The sequence below is a fragment of the Pyrus communis genome, chromosome 6 (genome assembly GCF_963583255.1).
Source record: "Pyrus communis chromosome 6, drPyrComm1.1, whole genome shotgun sequence".
NCBI classification, from domain to species: Eukaryota; Viridiplantae; Streptophyta; class Magnoliopsida; order Rosales; family Rosaceae; genus Pyrus; species Pyrus communis.
This window is the reverse complement of record NC_084808.1, coordinates 27717872-27734921: the sequence shown is the minus strand read 5'-3', so window position 1 is coordinate 27734921 and position 17050 is coordinate 27717872. Positions and strand designations below refer to the sequence as shown.

The window sequence follows — 17050 nt, the reverse complement described above, 5'->3', positions numbered from 1 at the left end:
ACCGATATGTTTTTTTTGTTTTAAATGATTTTTGTAGGACCAATTTTAAAAATAAATCAATTAAATAAACTTTTTAAGATCTATAATTGGAGCATTAATGGGACCCAAACAATAAAATAATTAAAAATTATTTGACATCACATTTTCTCATATGTCAATCTACATAGAATTGACATATTGGTTGGAGCTTACTTCTACCTTCAAATTTGATTACATGACATCTTCTTTGGAGATGGTCTAAGGTGGTTTATTGCATTTTATTAAAATTTATTATATAACATATAAATAAATATAACTTCCCCTAAAAAATACATAATTGTATTGGGATATTATAAATTGCAAAATAGAATGACAAATAGAGTATAAAATATTAGAACATATTGAAAACATGAGGAAAAAACATCTAAGTGAGAGTCCTGACCTAGGCATGCTAGATGGAAGCCTAGGTAGGTCTAGACATCATTTCTTAATTTTTAAATGTCTAAAAATTAATCAGAACAGTGGCTAGCAGCTTAACGCCTAAACAGCGCTCAACGGGATTTTTAGAGTGATTTCTAAAAGCGCTTTCTTTTCTTGCTTATGATAACATTGGTAGCATGAATCAAAGATCTTATGAGAATGTGCACTAATGATGATGGCAGATTTTTTATACCTTTTGTATGTTTTTTAGGGAGTTGTCGTGTATGAATGCTTCTATTAAACAGCCCAAGCTTCATTGAAGTTCTGCTATCTTCCCTGTAGGCAAAGACACAGTACTATGCGGTCCATTTACTTCACTTTCTGCCAGCTTAATTTATTAGATTTCTACTACGGATTACCATTCTAATTATCTGAACAGCGTAAGCGTAACTATATCGATTAGAACATATGAAAATTAGTTTAATTTAAAATCTCATTTATGTGAAATAAATGATATCAAATGTCACACAATCGTGATTTATTATCAATAATTCAAAAACTTATTAAAAACAACGTTCTTCTGCCCCAAAAATACAAATTGCCACCCATGTCATGAAAAAATGGAATAATTTCAAACCTATATCCACAATGTGAAAAATATTAATGTGGAAAACTTAACAAATTGAATCGATAAATAAAACAATTCATTCAAAAATCAACAAATACGCAAAAATTTGAACTCAAATTTTGATTAACTTAAAACGACTCCTGCCTCTGCATTCTCATTTCTTCATAGAACCTCTCAATAAACATCTGCGCCCGCAAATCAATGGAAGCTTCTTCTTCGTGGTCTTCCCAATCCAACGGCTCATATAAAGCCACTGCATTGTCATCATTTCCGGTGGTCGGCAGAGCTTCCAACGTGAAATCTCCATCTTCTCCTTCAACTCTCAAGCTGTTGCCCCAACATTTGCAGAGAAAGAACATCGAATGCACGTCTCGAACTCGAAGGCTTTCGTTACGAATGAGGGGAGTGTTGGAGAGAGAGAACTGGTGTTCTCTTACAAACCCATAGTCGTAATTCTTCAGAAGCTTCATCTTCTTTGAATATTGCAACTTCCTAATAAATGAGTTTTCAAATGATAGTTTTCTCACTCTGGCAACGAAGATAAAGACTTTCAGAAGCTTGGAGAGATTCTGAAAAATGGGTAGTCGTCTTTTCGACATTTTTAGTGAAAACTTTGAACTAACAAAAGAGAGACTTACATACAACGAGTACACTTACCCAACCGACAATCTAGAAAATTAGTCACTCTTATCTTTTAGTTGCAGGAAAGTTTGAGTTGGGGTTTGTGAAGGAGGGAGAGAGCATTTTTAAGGAGGCAAAAAGTGGAAGGAAGTGAAAGGAATCTAATTGGTGGTTGGGAGCCAAGCTGTAAAGAGCAGGTATAATGGTCGGTTGCTTCTTCTTGTTGTGTTGTTTAGGGTTTAATATATAAAGGTATAAGCAAACTAGCCGTTGGATTTTGGACCCCGATCGATGGGTTTCCTTCCTTCCTTCCCTCTATAATTCTATGAGTTTAATTGGACTTTTAAGACCGATCGATCTCACGTTTAAAAGGCTACTTTTCTGATGATTTCTATATGTATTTTGATGTTTGCCACGTGATTAGAGAGCGTATGAGGAGCTTTCTGAATTGTGCAACGGCTCCGAGTTTAAGGGCAGTTCAAAAAGGGTTTATTACAAAAATATCCCTCAAGGGACCCCCAGAATTTGTATGCAAGATGAGCCTACCGGAGTGCCAATCAACCTAGCTGCCAGGGACACACTCGACGAGCAGACGAGGGACGAGTGGTAGGAGCCGACAAATAGTAGTGCCGGTTTAGTGAAGTCAAGTCTTTACGTCTATAGGGGCTCCCCGACAATCCCAGAAGCAACCTGTTCTGTTCCATAGGGCCAACTACTTTCTTTATCTCGCTTGCGGCGGGATGATGATGAGTATATAAATCAATAAAGACCAAAAATAAGAAATGGCAAGAGAAATTTTATATCGATGGAGGAAATAATGATGTGGAAAACAGGGCAAAGATTCTCTACAATGACCATCGTAGACCAGAGAATGTTTACTTATTTGGATTAGAGAAAGTGAAAGAGAAAGAAGAATTGAGGACAGAATCAGATTCGCTAGTTGATACGATTCATGATTTTTCCAAGTATTAGATTAATAGTTATAATATGGAACTATGAGTTATTAAACACAAGAGAAGTTTAGAATTTTAAATAATTCCAATAAATTACAATAAATGTAGGTAAGTAAACATTTCATATATCCAAAGGGAGTTAAGTTTAAGAATGAATTTTACATGCATGATTTTTTTTCCAATTATATGCATGATTACATAGTGAGAATCCCGATTCACAAATGACAAAAACACTCCATAATGTTTTAACATATATATATATTTTTTTTTTAACATTAGAAGAGGTTTCAAGTTCTTGTCATGCATTGATAAACAAATGTAACTATATATCATCACTCATATCATAGTGAGAACCCCGATTTCCAAATTACAGAAATTTAATAATTTTTTTTTCCTAATGTTAGAAGAGGTTTCAAGTTCTCGTCATGCATTCATAAACGAATATAACTATATATTATCAATCCTGCATCCAAATATGAGAAATTGATGATAAAAATTGAACTTCTAAATGTTATTGCACTTCTTGTTTCTTCATTGTTAAACTAATGTATACAATAATACAAAGTTAGTTTACCTTGTTTTGTATTCAAGCATGCATATATACGTACCGTATGGGGTTGGGCATGCAGATCTCAAGTATTCTTTCTCCTTACACATTCCTTAATTTTCTTTCACTTTCAATTAATTTGCAGTTTGAAGATGCTTTTACAGTTTTGGTGGGTTGTCCGACCCGACTTGATTTGTAATTAGGAGATTGATGGTTAGAGATGAAAATAAGGATAATACTTCCCTCCTGAGAATAAACCCTACATGGACGAGGGAGGAGTCTTGTATGGTTTTTTATAATTAAATTGAGTTACTCTCTATTTTGACAATTAGTTTTATGGTAGAAACTCAATTCTCTTCATGATATTAGAGCTTGTTATTTCGGGTGTGAAACACAACGGCCACTTGGGCTCCACGTCATCCCATTTGTGTGGTTCATGTGTTATGCTTAAAAATTCACCGCACGTGAGGGATGTGGTTAGAATGAATCCCACATTAATAATAGGATGAGCCTTGCATGAGCTTATAAATAAGTTAAACTATTCCTCATATTATCAATTGATATTATGATAGAACCTCAACTTCCTTTAGAAAGTCCTTATTTTCTCTAACGTGACATTATTTTATCATACAAATGTCTTAATCATTTATGTTCATTCTCTTTACTTCATGCAGAGATTGTATTTGAAAATTTTATATGATTTGAAAATCATTTAACCATCTATATAAATAAAAAAAATTAATAATCACGAGGATGCTACATATTATCATAATCGTTGATTTTTTTGATATATATGAATAGTTAAATGATCGCTAAATCAAATGAATTTTCTAAAATTATCTTTACATAATGATGCAAAAAATTGAAACAATTTTATTTATGACGTTGCTACATAAAATGATTTTCTTTCCATCTTCTTCCATTTCTTCAAGAAAAAAAATAAAGGAAAACTAATGAAAATGATTTGAAAATTTTAAGTTTTAACGAAAATGACAAAATAAATGGTAAAATGAATAGTATAACATGATTGACCTTTTAATGTAAAAATGTATTTTTTCGTTAAAATGAACAATATAAGGAGTTTTTCGTTAAAGTTTTCAAAAAAAAACCATTCTTCTACATGAAAATAATCCATGTGTTGACTTCTTATAAACATGGCTCCACTCGGATAAAAAAACAATAAAAAAATGTGTTCACCATTGACTATTTCAAACCATCGGGCTTGACCTCTTGTTGAACCCACACGATACAATTCAACTGCCTTGTTATAGTAGGCTAGTAGCCGTTGGCCAGTTTACATCTATGGTATAATATTTGTACAATTTCCTCTACGATTCGCATCACCCACATTTTCAATTTTAGATGTCTAGGACAAGTAATAAAATAAAATAAGAATTTCGTTCAGAATAATTGAAAAGAAAGAATAAAATTTGACTAGCGTGATCTGATCATATCTGACAATGTATAATAATAAAGTAGTTCAAATAAAATTTCATTAAAAATAATTAGAAAGTAAGTACAATTTGACTAGTACGGCTTAACCGCATCCAATAATGTACATCAATATAGTAAATAATTCACCATAACCAAATTTTCTTATCCGCACATTGGTTCAAAATTTGACTAATGCGGTCCGACCGTATCCAACAATGTATAGTAGCACAGTAAATAATTCATCATAATCAGATTTTCTTATCCGCACGTAGATTTACGCTTCTTTCACTCCTTTCTATAAATGTTTAAAATTGCGAGATTCGATTATTATTGTCAAGGTTTGTACAATACACAATTATATTTCACATGTTCCATTTTTTGTGAAGAAAAGAAAGGCATGCTTTACAAAAATGAATATTGCCACCAAAAGGAAAAATATTAAGTGAAAATAATTTTCATTTTTGAAAATCAAATGAATATAATTTTAAATCAACGGCTGGGAGAAGAGATCAAAGAGGTAAAGTTCAAATCAGAGGGTGGTTGAGGGCAAAGGCTCACTCAAAAACGACGCATCACCCGGGAAACCTCAGCGGTGCGGAAAACACACCAAGCGCGCACATTAGCAGTCACCAAAAAGAAAGGAAAAAAGAAAAAAAAAATCCTGAGTATATATAACCCGAACGTTAAAACGCCCTCTCTCGGAGTCTCTCAATTCGCTCTCATCGTATATAAACTTACGTTTCCCGGCGATTTGCGAGAGAAAACCAACAAAGTAACAACAAACCCAATAGAAAAATTCTCCCTTTTTCCCAGAAAATCCCGAAATTTTCCGAGAAAATCAGAGGAGGCGCGAGAAACAGAGAGGGCGAGCTGTGATCTGAGAGTGGCTCTCTTTGGTCTGAGTTTCCGATAAATGGTGTATATAGGCGGGTCGGAGGAGGAAGAGAGAGTGGCGGCGAAGTCCATGGCGATGGGTTCCGAGAGGACGAAGGCTCTGCACAATTTCAACTTGCCGTGGGATTTGAAGTGGGGGAACCAGAAGCACCTGCGGTGCCAGAAGGAGAGCTCCGACGCCGGCGGGAGTGGCGGGGAAGGGTCGGGGGCTAATCGGCGATCGTCAGCTCAGAGGATGGAGAGCTCGCCGGCGGTGATGACTCGGCGGAGGGATTTGGAGTTCCAGAAGCGGAAGTTTCGGGCCCCGAGGCCGAGGATCGAAAACGACGACGCGGAGGAAGGGATCGCTGCGTTTAGGCAGAAGCTCATGTTTGATCTCAAGACGGCGGCGGATAAGATGAAAGACGCGATTTTGAGGGAGAAGGAGGTGGCAGTGGCGGGGGCGGCTGCTGATACTGACGTGGCGGCGGCAGAGGAGGATGTTGAGATGGCGGAGGTTGGCGAATCGGAACCTCCGGTTGCGCCGGAGCCGGAGCCGCTGGAGGCGAGGCCGTGGAATCTGAGGACGAGGAGGGCGGCGTGCAAGGCTCCAATGGTCGGCGGCGGCGGCGGTGCTAAGGTGGTGAGAATCGAGGAAAAGAAGGCGAATTACTCGCCGTTGAGGAGTGAGGGTAACAATGGCGTGAAGTCGCCGAGGCTGGTGAGAGGCGCTTCGGTTTCGGGTCCAGAGAAGAATAAGGAGGAGGAGAAGCCCAAATTCTCGTTGACGCTCACCAAGAAGGAGATCGAGGAAGATTTCATGAAGATGCTCGGCCACCGCCCTCCCCGACGCCCAAAGAGGCGGCCAAGAAATGCTCAGAAGCAATTGGATGTACGTCAAATTCCCAAATTCATAAATCGTGACCCTCCTCTTAGTTTCTTGACTTCTTCCCTCTCGGCCATTCTGTTTGTTTATCAAATTAACTGACGGCGGTTGTTCTTGTTGCAGGGTTTGTTTCCCGGTGCGTGGTTGACGGAGGTCTCGGCGGAGACGTACAAGGTTCCTGAGTTCCCTGAAAATACAAAGGTGATTGCTTTCTTCTGACTTCTCTCTCATAACTTCAAAAGTCTTCGTCTTCAAACTTTTCATTGATTTGAATATTTGATCAACACTGAGTCACTGAAGAAATTGGGGTGTCTAAATAATGCAATTATCCCCAAATTTAGCTGATTATTTTCTTGGGATTTTCAAATTTTCATGAGTTATGAAGATTATGGAATTCAAAGTTCCCGCTTTTCTTTCTTTCCCACATTTTCAAATCACAACTTTGTTCATTGCTGAACTGTTTGCTCATTCTTTTTTGCAGAGGTAGCGATCCGGGCAAACGCGGGCTTATGTGGATTGTTTCAAGCCTCTGGTTTATTTCTGACTGCTGCTGCTGCTGCTTGCAAAGCTGATTGGTGGGTATGCCCACACACACATACACATTGGAGTTTTGATGAAACGTATCAAATCCCCTGTTACTGCTGAATGTTCAGTTGCTTTGGAACACTAATTTTGTTTGTTAATTATAATTCATCTTCCCTTCTTTTTCTGAATAAAATGTAAATAAGGGAAATCTGGCCGGATTCTATTATATCGAAAATAACATTTGTGGTCTGAGCTAGGTTTTCCTTTTCGGTGACTGTCTAATATAATATCAGTTGCATTTGATCTCAGTGTTCCCATTGTTCATCTTTGTTTTCGTTTTCTTTTCGGGTGCATGCTTGGCAACATACTACTTGACAATTTTGAATCTTTTACTGTTCTCTTCATTTACACCATCTTTGAAACAAGTGAAGTGAATGAAAGAGGAGTGGCTAGGGAATTAATTGTTTGTATGGAAATGGACTTGTATATTTCCTTCTTTTCTGTACATTGTAAAATATTAAATGAGCATGTTCTTTCGAATGTAATTGAACTTTTGAGCTAAATGCAAATCTAATGACTTGTTTTGAGGTCTCCGTTTCATGGAAGTAGTGTAGCTTCAAGGCGGTAGGTTGTATCGGAAACACTTGTTGGCTCCTACTTCTTGCCTGTGTTTTGGTTTTTGGTGTTAATCTTCACAGTTCTGCCCTGTCCTGCTCAACTACCTCTATTAAAACATCGCTGTTTCGCTTAACTAGAAGTATTAATCTTCATAATTCTGCAATCTTTTCATTTCTTCTTTTGTTTCGTTTTGGTACAGATGCAATCTTATCATTTTTACCTGCTGATTGCCATCACATTCACACTACAAATTTCTGGAACAATGATTTGTAATACAGTAACACCTTGGTCATTGTTTATCGGTAGTCAATTGTTCGAGATGTGAATAATGTAGATTTTATGAAATTTTTATGAATATAATGTTTGTCTTTTGCATCCTGTCCTTCTGGTGTGAGATGGATAATGTTTGTTTTCTTCTTTTGTTTATTGCCTATTGGAAGAAGGCATGCTACTGTTTAAAGTCAATCCTTCACATTTAATTTGGCTTGTCCAAAACTGAAAACTTCCATCAAACCCTAAACAGTTGGAAGTTCTGTACGTTGGTGACCATTGATCAACGTCTCGTGATCAATGATCTTAGCATTCATTGTTGCATTGTAACATTAATTCGAGACTTCACGGTGATATCCTGGGCGCAGAGAAGTCTCTCTCTTGCTCTCTGGTCTCTGCAGGACCTTTTCCTGTCCTGGGATTTCCCTAGCCTACTCGTTTGTTTGACTTCCACTTTGACTCGTGAGTTTTGTTCCCGGAACTGGATGACCTGTTATTCTTTTGGCAGAAAACCTCCCAGGCTGCTGTTTGACTCGGCAACTTGTCCTTGCTGTGACTGCGCGTTTGCGTAGTGTTGTTGTCTTTAAGTTCTCAGTTTCAAATTTCCAGTTGCTCAACTGTTGAGGCCCAACCCAGTTTGTGCCTCCGGTCCAGTAAATCTTGCTCGCAACCTTTAAGGGGCCTTTTGCAGCCCATGATGGCCGCAGAACGTTGCGATGGAGTGTGCCCGTCACACCGTCATATTCCCGCTTTGGTGATAAAATGTACCATGTGCGAAATCCGCCGAATTATCTTTTATACTAATTCCAATCCGTCATTGACTGACGTTCTTTCGCAGATGTGTTTACTTGCATGTAATCCGTAAAGGAATAATCCAACTTCAACCGCGTGTGTCTTGTTGCCATTGTTTGAGCTTGAACTTCCTCCCTCGTTGCCGCGACCTTTTCTTGTTGCCGCTGTCTGTAGCTGTTTTGGTTAATGAAGTTACTATTTGCCAGAACAACAACGAGCCATCGCTTGGAAAGTACAAGAGAGGCATCCTAAAATCTTCATACATCACACAGAGAAACAAACATTTTGACAATACGATATTCTAATCTAAATTACCCTAACTTAAGTGGAATTTGAATTTGACTTTAGACGAAATGAGACGGGCACCTTCCCTACTCAACTAACCTAACTCACATTTACAACTATTTCGAAATTCCAAATTATACATGAAAACAAAAGAATTGTTGTATGAATTTTCAAAAGAGTAAAAAGAGAGTCAAATTTACTTATTTGGTAATTTGAAAAAGAATGAAAAAGAACGAAAAAGCAGAAAAGAAAGAAGGGGATGTGAGAGTGAAAGAAAGATACCTTGTTCATCTGTCACCTAACACTTTGTCCACTCTACTTTTCACACTTCCAACCATGAAATTTACCCATCACCGTAAAAAAATTTCTTCAATTTACAGAGTATGAATATTATCACATGGTACCTAATAATACAAGATTGCAGACAGCTAATTTCATCTGTACTTGGAAGATTTAACACAGTCATTTCTTCTTCTTTCTAAATTTACCGTTACAGAAGAGAGAACCGAACCCGAAAAAATTCACAGTAACTTTGGAAATGTAAGGCGGTGGGAGATTCAGAACAGGGCTGATTCTGACTCCATTGCCGTGAGATTCACTCTTTCTCAACGCCGGCTTCTGATTCATGTTGTTGTAAGGATAATATGTACTCGAACTCGACGCAGACGATGATCTTCTGCTCGAAACCGATGTCTGTTTCTGCAAATGCTGCTGCTGCTTCTGATGAGTTGCTGTTGTTGTTGTTGTTGTTGTTTCCTTTGGAGGCAATGCTTGCTTTTGATTTGGTTTTGGAGCCGACCCCGTTGAGTTGCTTCTCGAAAGAAACTGAAGCGGCCGGATTAGGCTCTTGCCGCGAGCAGCGTCGCAGTTGAGACTGCTGCTCCGCCGGAACTGCCAGAATGGCTTTGCTGTTGGAGGCTTGTCGGTTTCATCTGCATCGGCATTGGCGTCTAAAAATTCTTTCAACCTCTTCTTCTTCTCATCTGTCTTTAGCCTCTCTGCTTTTATAGGTGTTGCGCGATGAGCAAGGGTGGGAGGAGCTGCCCTCTCATCATCAGCCTGACGAGTAACTGTTTTCTCTTCAGGCTGGTGAGTTTCTTTGGCGGCGGCGAGATTTCTCTTGATTTGGACAGGGAGAATCTTCCCATTGGAGAAAAGCTCGTCCGCCGAAGACAACTCCAGCTTGAGATTGTTTACAACGCAGAAGTCGAAATCGGCAGTGGAATCCAAGAGAGAGGGGTCTAACCGTTGCCCTTGTTTCGGAGCATGATTCGTCTTGTCCAGATCATGGGAGAATGAAATTCTTGGACTGAATCCGGGGCTCCAAATCTCCGAGCAGACCTCAATGGCCATGGTTGCTCCAAAACCAACTAACGAAGTGTTTCGAATTCGAAGAGAAGTGCCTGAAACAAGGCTTTAAAATCCAGCAGAGAGCCCAGAGTGGCATTGAATGTCGGCAGATTCGGAGTCAAAAGAAGCGAAAAGTCGGCAGGAATTTGAATTATGGGAATCAGAAGTCAGAAGCCAGAAGCCAGCAGCAGCAGCTTTAGCTTTTCCATTTTTGTCTGGGCTTTGAGCATTTCTGAGAGATTGTAGCAGCATTGGAGGATATCAGAACAATTCTGCAGATTGCAGAGGTCGTTATATTGCCTTTTTCCCCAAGCTATCAGAACAAAAGGAGAAAGATAAAGAGAAGGAAATTAAAGTGGTTGAATTTAAGCACCGAAAGGCTAGAAAAGAAGACCCTCAAAGCCTCCTCTATGAGGTTTCCAATGAAACTTTTACTTTTGGGGATGGGAAAAACAGAGTGAAAGTGAGTTGGGTGAGGGAAATCGGATTTAAAGTCCAAAAAAAAAAAAAAAATCGTCGGTTTGTTTGATGGAACTAAATGATTAAGAATCGATAGATTTTGCAGACATGACCGTTAAATGATAACTGCAAATTAAAAAGTTTCAATAACGATACTTATATGGTTTAAATACGTCCACCACAACTGAGTTGATAAAAAAGTATATTCACGAATGAATGATGAAAATATATATATATAGATGAAAATAAAATTTTGGCAGCAGCCACCTGATTAGATTTTCCATTAGGAAGGTGCTATTGTGCTTCATTTCTGAAATCAATCAGTAATAATCCATGCGAATATTTATCTAGTACTATAAGGTACATTATGCAAATTATAACAACAATCCAGCTTTACACCATTAAGTAGGGTGGGTAATCCCAGAACGTCATTGTGCACGGTTTGTGCCAAGTTTTCCGTTCGCTTCAAGTACTGTATATCTTCTCTTATAGTCTCTTTGAAAGTCTTTATAGATTTTCCTCTACTCCTTGTATCCTTAGTCCCCATCTCATATATTTTGCAAATTACAGAAACCCAAAATTCTGAAATCTCTATATGAAAAGGAACAAAAATTACATGGGAAGCAATTGGTTTTTGGGGTGGATTTAGTTGATTAATAAAAAAAAGAGCGGTCTCAAGCAACAATGCTTCTCGCTTTATGAGGGTTGGGAGATGAGGGAACGTCTATCATACGCAACCTTATTTTTTTATTTGTAAAATAGTTGTTTTCACCACTCGAATCTGTAACATTTTGATTAAAAAAAATAAAAATAAAAATAAAAATAAAAACAACGTTTCCGTAGCCCAAAGCTCGCTCTCATCAATTGAAAAATAAAGTTAATATATTTTCGGGACATAGACAGAAGGTTACATCCAGATCTAAAAGGTTGCCATTTGGATATAAAAATCCAATTCAGCAAGTTCCAAATTGAAAATAATTTAGAGAAACAAAGCAAAGGTGTGTAATATGTTGCCTAATTGGTTGACATAAGATTGATGATTGATGAGGCAAACAATAATGTGTCACGCGACGTAGGGTCCATGTGGGACGCAGCCCCATAACGTTGTTTTGTATAGGCATTATTTGTTGCGTTGCAAGCGCTCAAACTAGTTTCAACCTTATTAGGGCAAAGACACAATGAAGTTGTACCAAATCTAAAAGCATGTGATCATGTTAGAATGTGAGAGCGTCCAACACAAAAATATGTGGAGAGACTCAAAGTTGTTCAACTACGTATGTTAAACTTTAATATTGGATGTGAGTTACTTTCAACATGTCTTTTTATGAGTGACGCTTTTTGGGAACATGATTTAAAGGATCATGTTTGTGTGGAGCTTCAGGATCAATCGATCCTGGTCATTCACCACATATCGAACGACTACAATTTCACCAACCTCATGTTCACTGCCTTCTCTCTTCTCTCGTCATTGCTTTACTTCTCATGTTCACAATCACAGATCGAATGAGTTCGCGACCGAGGCATGTTGATGACTCGTTGTAAAGTCGATTGGAGCAGAGAACAAGTTCGCCACAGAAGAGAGGTTATGATCCCACCTAGGGGTGGAAAAAATTCCTGAAAATCCCGAACTGAACCGAAAAAATCCCGATCCCAAACCAAAAATTTCCCAAACCGAAATTCCCGAAATTTTTGGGATGCTACCCCGAACCGATCCCAAAATTTCGGTATGGGATTCGGGATTGGCTTCTCGATATTTCGAGAATCCCATACCAAACCGAAAATATATAATATTAATTATTATATATATATATATATTATTCTTTTATAATTGATGCTAGTAGTTTCTAATTCATGCTCTACAACCTGGAATGCCCTACACCTTGCATATTTTTCATGTTTTGTTTGATATTCATGTGGATTTTATTATTGCTGCTGCTATGGTTGATGATTTTAGAAGGCTTGATTAGTTTGTCTCTCAACATATTGCAAAAAGGGTTTAATTAATTTGAATTTTGACTATAATAAAAACAGTCAGGTATGCCAGTGTTCAATTAAATAGTAGTGTGAATGAAATGAAATTCCTAGTTCATGAATGTGTTCTTGAATTATATATTTGAAGAACAATTCATAATTTCATATTTCGATTTGGGATTCCCAATTTGTCCCAAAATCCCGAAAATAATTCGGGATTCCCGAAATTTGGTTTGGGATTGGTCTTCAAATTCCCGTCCCGAAAAATTTTGGTTTGGGATTCGGGATACTAGTTTCGGTATGGTATCCCATACCGAACCACCCCTAATCCCACCTTCGTCGGCGATAGTGTGCTTTAGTGCACAATGAACGCGCAAATCATAAATAGTGTTTGGTTGGGTAGAATTGTAAGGCGATGGATGAGGCATGACATCCATGGATTTGGAGGTTCTTTGGCCGCAATAGCGCTCTTCAATGGCGTTATTTTTTTTCACTGTTCGATATATCATGAACGACTCAGATTAATGGGTCCCAAGTACCTGCACAAACAGGATTTGAAGAGGATCCTCTTTCAGACCTTTTGTGGTTAACACTTTTCACAATTTTAATTGGATATATGGGAACATGTGGGACAATTGGACAGATCACATGAATATCATGTTAGAATGTAGCGTCTAATCCAAAATTATTCAACTATGTGTGAAGAGGTAATCTTTAAGCACTAATATTATACTTAAATCATTCCATCAATCTCAATATATTGAAGTGGGATCCATGATGAGCACCCGCACGAAAGAGACTTCGATAGTTTTGGTTTATCAGGACTTATCTCGCATGTGATAGAACTAAAGTTACGAAAGCTAAAAGTTACGTAAGATCAAAATACAAATGAACACATATTTTTGCAATATTTACTCTATAAAAAATATGATCTTTTGTCACGCGCCTTACTCATACGATCACAATTTGTAATCATAGAACGTGCAAGTACATGCTATGCACGAAGGATTTGACACATGGGCTAGTACCTCTGTTTGACCTAAAAAATAAGGGCTCCAAAGAAATGACTAGGACGGAGGGACAGACAATGCATGATATAGGCCCACGTAACGCGATGTCAGTGTCCCTTAATTTGATGGGCTTGTACATTCCTCGTCCCACCGCCCACATGGACCCTGTTTGGGAATCTAATTAAGCATATCCCCGAAACGTTGTCGATAAGGCATTAAAATACATAAACCCCAAATTAAATTACCCAACATAAATACATGCAAACGCCAAACAGCGCTTTTACCAAACGAAAACTACAGCGGAAAATTGAAGTGAAACGTCGTCAGATCTAGACCCGGATCCGACCCGCCAGCGGAACGATGCTGACAGCTTTGACTATCGGGTAACCTCCAGATTTCCACAAACCGACACGACCTTTCCCTCCATACAATCTTTTATTCCCGCAATTTGGGCCGGTTCGAAATGAGAAAATGGAGCCGCCGTGGGACAAGAGCATGAAGAAGAAGCGGAAGCGGAGCCGCCGCCCCGTCAGGCTGAGATGCTCCGTCAAGAATTACGATTGGGGCATTGTCGGCCGCAATTCCAAGGTCGCCAGGCTTTTCGCGCTCAATTCCGGGTCTGACATCGACCCGGGCAAGCCGTACGCGGAGTTCTGGATTGGGACTCATGAATCTGGGCCGTCGTATGCGGATTCCGGGTCGGAGCCCTTGAGTCTCAAGGCCTGGATCTCGCAGGATCCTGGTGTGCTTGGAGACAAGGTGGTTGAAAAATGGGGTGCTGATCTTCCGTTTTTGTTTAAGGTATGGGTTCTGTTTGTTGTTTGGTTGCTGAGAAAATGCTGAAGAGGGAAAAGAAAATTGAATAGTTAATGATAGTTTGTGAACACTGTATTTGCATTTTGTTTCTTGTTATCTGGGTAATACATTGTAAATCTGAGATTTAGAACTTTGTTCTGCAAAATGCTAGTGATTTCTTTTGCAAGATTATGGAGTTTTGGGATTATTGTGGATTGTAGGTGCTTTCGGTTGGGAAGGCGTTGTCGATACAGGCTCATCCGGATAAAGAACTGGCTAGGGTGTTGCACAAGTTACACCCAAGTGTTTTCCGAGATGACAATCACAAGCCTGAAATGGCATTGGCATTGACGGAATTCGAGGCTCTTTGTGGGTTTATCAGTGTCAAGGTAAAATATGCAACTTCGTTTTGATGTCATTTGGTTCTTGTGCTTGTATTGAATTTGATTTTTATAACAGTGTGGCTAGATTTAGATGACGTTTCTTATCAATGTCCTGAAAAAGTACCGATTATAGTTGCGATGGGTTAGATCACTAGTAATTGGTAATGAAGCATAAACTCTGCTTTTGCTTTTAGCAATCAGTTCCACCGGATCTTGTGGTAAGGAAGTAAAGGAATGCAGTTGAAATCAATAAGTTAATACGCTGTTGAAATCAAGTTTTTAACTTTCTCAAGTAATCACCTGAAATGCATTTCACTTTTTACCCTCAGCTTATAAAGATTTTATAAAACATATTCAACTGAGTGCATTCTTATTATAATTATAAAACAATTTCTCGTACTCCATATTGTTCGTTTGTTCCTAATTGTATATGTTATTTCAACCAGGAGCTTAAGGACATGCTTAATAGTGTTCCCGAGATTGCAGAATTGGTTGTGGTTGGAGATGCAGAGCGGATTCTGCTTGGTAGTGAGCACCATGAGAATGGGAAAGCCAAAACGGATATAGAGTCCATCTTCACTCGACTTATGTTACTAAGTAAAGATACAATTGCTGAGATGATTTCTAGACTGAAAAGACGCCTTTATCTAGAGAAAAAGGTACTTTCAAGTTATGTTTGCCGTAATTGTTGCCATTAAAAAGTTGCTTTCCGCTAAACATATTGAAGGATATAACCCACACAATAACTAAAATCATAGCTCATTGTTCTGCTATCAGTATATACCCAATATGAAAGTGATAGGAACATTGTTGTTTGAATGGTCAGTATAACTAGAGAGTTCCACCATTATCCATCATGTTTATGTTGATTGCATCACTAGGTTTTTCTTCAATTACAATATTCTTTGCTTCATTGGACCAGAAAAGGCATTTGACGGTTAAAGAACAACTGGTACTCAGATTGGAGAGTCAATATCCAGATGATGTGGGTGCAATAGCAGCGTTTTTTCTTAACTATGTGAAGCTGAACCGCGGTGAAGCAATAAGTCTTGGGCCAAATGAACCTCATGCATATATTTCTGGTGAATGCATTGAGTGTATGGCAACTTCTGACAATGTTGTTCGTGCTGGCCTTACCTCAAAACCATTGGATGTCCAAACACTTCTTTCTATGCTCGAATACAGACAGGTAACATAGATTTTCATTCTCGATTCTTTCCGTTTCTTGAGGGATGCTCCATCTGTCACTGTTGTCCAATAGATCAATAGGTCTATGCATTTGCCATGACTTCATCACTGTCTCATCTGTCAATGTCTGGCTGGATTTTACGGGATATGATCATCACGCCTTCTGGTAGATATGAGCATTCTAGAGAATATAAACCTGCTTGGTTCTAATCTATTGACATTGTTTTTCAGGGTTCTCCTGAAATTATGCGAGGCGTTTCTTTGAATCCATACACAACAAGGTATCTCCCACCTTTTGAAGAATTTGAAGTTGACTGCTGTAACCTTCCTCACTCTGCATCGGTGGTTTTTCCTTCAGTCCTAGGACCATCCCTCTTCCTGTTTACTGCCGGGAAAGGACATTTTGATGCAAGTCTGTCTGAGGATGATATAGTGACCGGTGATGATATAGTTGAAGAGGGTGAGGTTTTCTTTGTGCCTGCCAACACGAAGATTAGCATTACCGCCAAATCAGCAGAACTACAATTGTATAGGGTGGGAGTGAACAGCAGAATATTTAGGGATTTGTAGTCTGCAGTCACTTTGAATTCTTCCATTTTCTTTTTCCGAAAGAAGAAAAATGTGGACACGGTTTTATACGGTCACATTCTTATGTAATATTTACATAATATTTCCTCCATCATTCTTTACATGTATTTTATTTATCCTTTCCGATTCTCATAATTCTATAACTAGTGTATTGGTATCGTTAAAGAGATTTTGTATGTAATTTAATGTAAGTTTTCGAGCTGATGAATTGTATGACTGTATTCTAGGAAGATCAATGTCCTCGCTGGCCATTTTTTTGACAACTGACATTGACCCTTCTGTGAGTTTGGGCTTAGTTGCTTGCTGAAACCATACTTTGATTTCAATTGTTAAGAGTTTGTGGTAGTAAAAACTGACTCGAAAATGAAGATGCCCACAAGTGTTCTTAAATTGTGTCACCGTACTTTTGGTTGTAGAACCATTTGATTAGTAGGTTAAAATTGTTGAATGTTAGAATAAAGCGAGATCGAATCCG

At 38.4% G+C, this 17050-nt stretch overlaps 4 protein-coding genes across 4 annotated transcripts; 2 read left to right on the top strand and 2 right to left on the bottom strand.

The window, feature by feature from the left end:
- Positions 1-1155: 1155 nt before the first annotated feature.
- LOC137736364 (uncharacterized) lies at positions 1156-1626 on the bottom strand. The gene has a single exon (XM_068475645.1). The coding sequence runs from the start codon at positions 1624-1626 to the stop codon at positions 1156-1158; it is 471 nt and encodes a 156-aa protein (XP_068331746.1).
- Positions 1627-5361: 3735 nt separating this feature from the next.
- LOC137737944 (uncharacterized) lies at positions 5362-7174 on the top strand. Its single transcript, XM_068477531.1, has 3 exons — positions 5362-6347; positions 6465-6542; positions 6823-7174. Exons 1-3 carry the CDS (start codon positions 5496-5498, stop codon positions 6826-6828), a joined length of 936 nt encoding a protein of 311 aa, XP_068333632.1. The 5' UTR covers positions 5362-5495; the 3' UTR covers positions 6829-7174.
- A 1923-nt stretch (positions 7175-9097) lies between these two features.
- Positions 9098-10649, bottom strand: LOC137738293 (uncharacterized). Its single transcript, XM_068477931.1, has one exon. It carries the CDS (start codon positions 10182-10184, stop codon positions 9294-9296), a length of 891 nt encoding a protein of 296 aa, XP_068334032.1. The 5' UTR covers positions 10185-10649; the 3' UTR covers positions 9098-9293.
- A 3298-nt stretch (positions 10650-13947) lies between these two features.
- On the top strand, positions 13948-16814 carry LOC137737765 (mannose-6-phosphate isomerase 1-like). The gene is made up of 5 exons (XM_068477318.1): positions 13948-14422; positions 14638-14805; positions 15246-15458; positions 15722-15988; positions 16219-16814. Exons 1-5 carry the CDS (start codon positions 14093-14095, stop codon positions 16555-16557), a joined length of 1317 nt encoding a protein of 438 aa, XP_068333419.1. The 5' UTR covers positions 13948-14092; the 3' UTR covers positions 16558-16814.
- Positions 16815-17050: the final 236 nt, after the last annotated feature.

Bases quoted from the DNA above. Each gene is read 5' to 3' on its own strand.
- LOC137736364 (XM_068475645.1), bottom strand. From the start codon at position 1,626: ATGTCGAAAAGACGACTACCCATTTTTCAGAATCTCTCCAAGCTTCTG.
- LOC137737765 (XM_068477318.1), top strand. From the start codon at position 14,093: ATGGAGCCGCCGTGGGACAAGAGCATGAAGAAGAAGCGGAAGCGGAGC. The intron at 14,806-15,245 runs GTAAAATATGCA...TATTTCAACCAG, and splicing joins GTGGGTTTATCAGTGTCAAG to GAGCTTAAGGACATGCTTAA. The intron at 15,459-15,721 runs GTACTTTCAAGT...TCATTGGACCAG, and splicing joins GCCTTTATCTAGAGAAAAAG to AAAAGGCATTTGACGGTTAA.
- LOC137738293 (XM_068477931.1), bottom strand. From the start codon at position 10,184: ATGGCCATTGAGGTCTGCTCGGAGATTTGGAGCCCCGGATTCAGTCCA.
- LOC137737944 (XM_068477531.1), top strand. From the start codon at position 5,496: ATGGTGTATATAGGCGGGTCGGAGGAGGAAGAGAGAGTGGCGGCGAAG. The intron at 6,348-6,464 runs GTACGTCAAATT...TTCTTGTTGCAG, and splicing joins ATGCTCAGAAGCAATTGGAT to GGTTTGTTTCCCGGTGCGTG.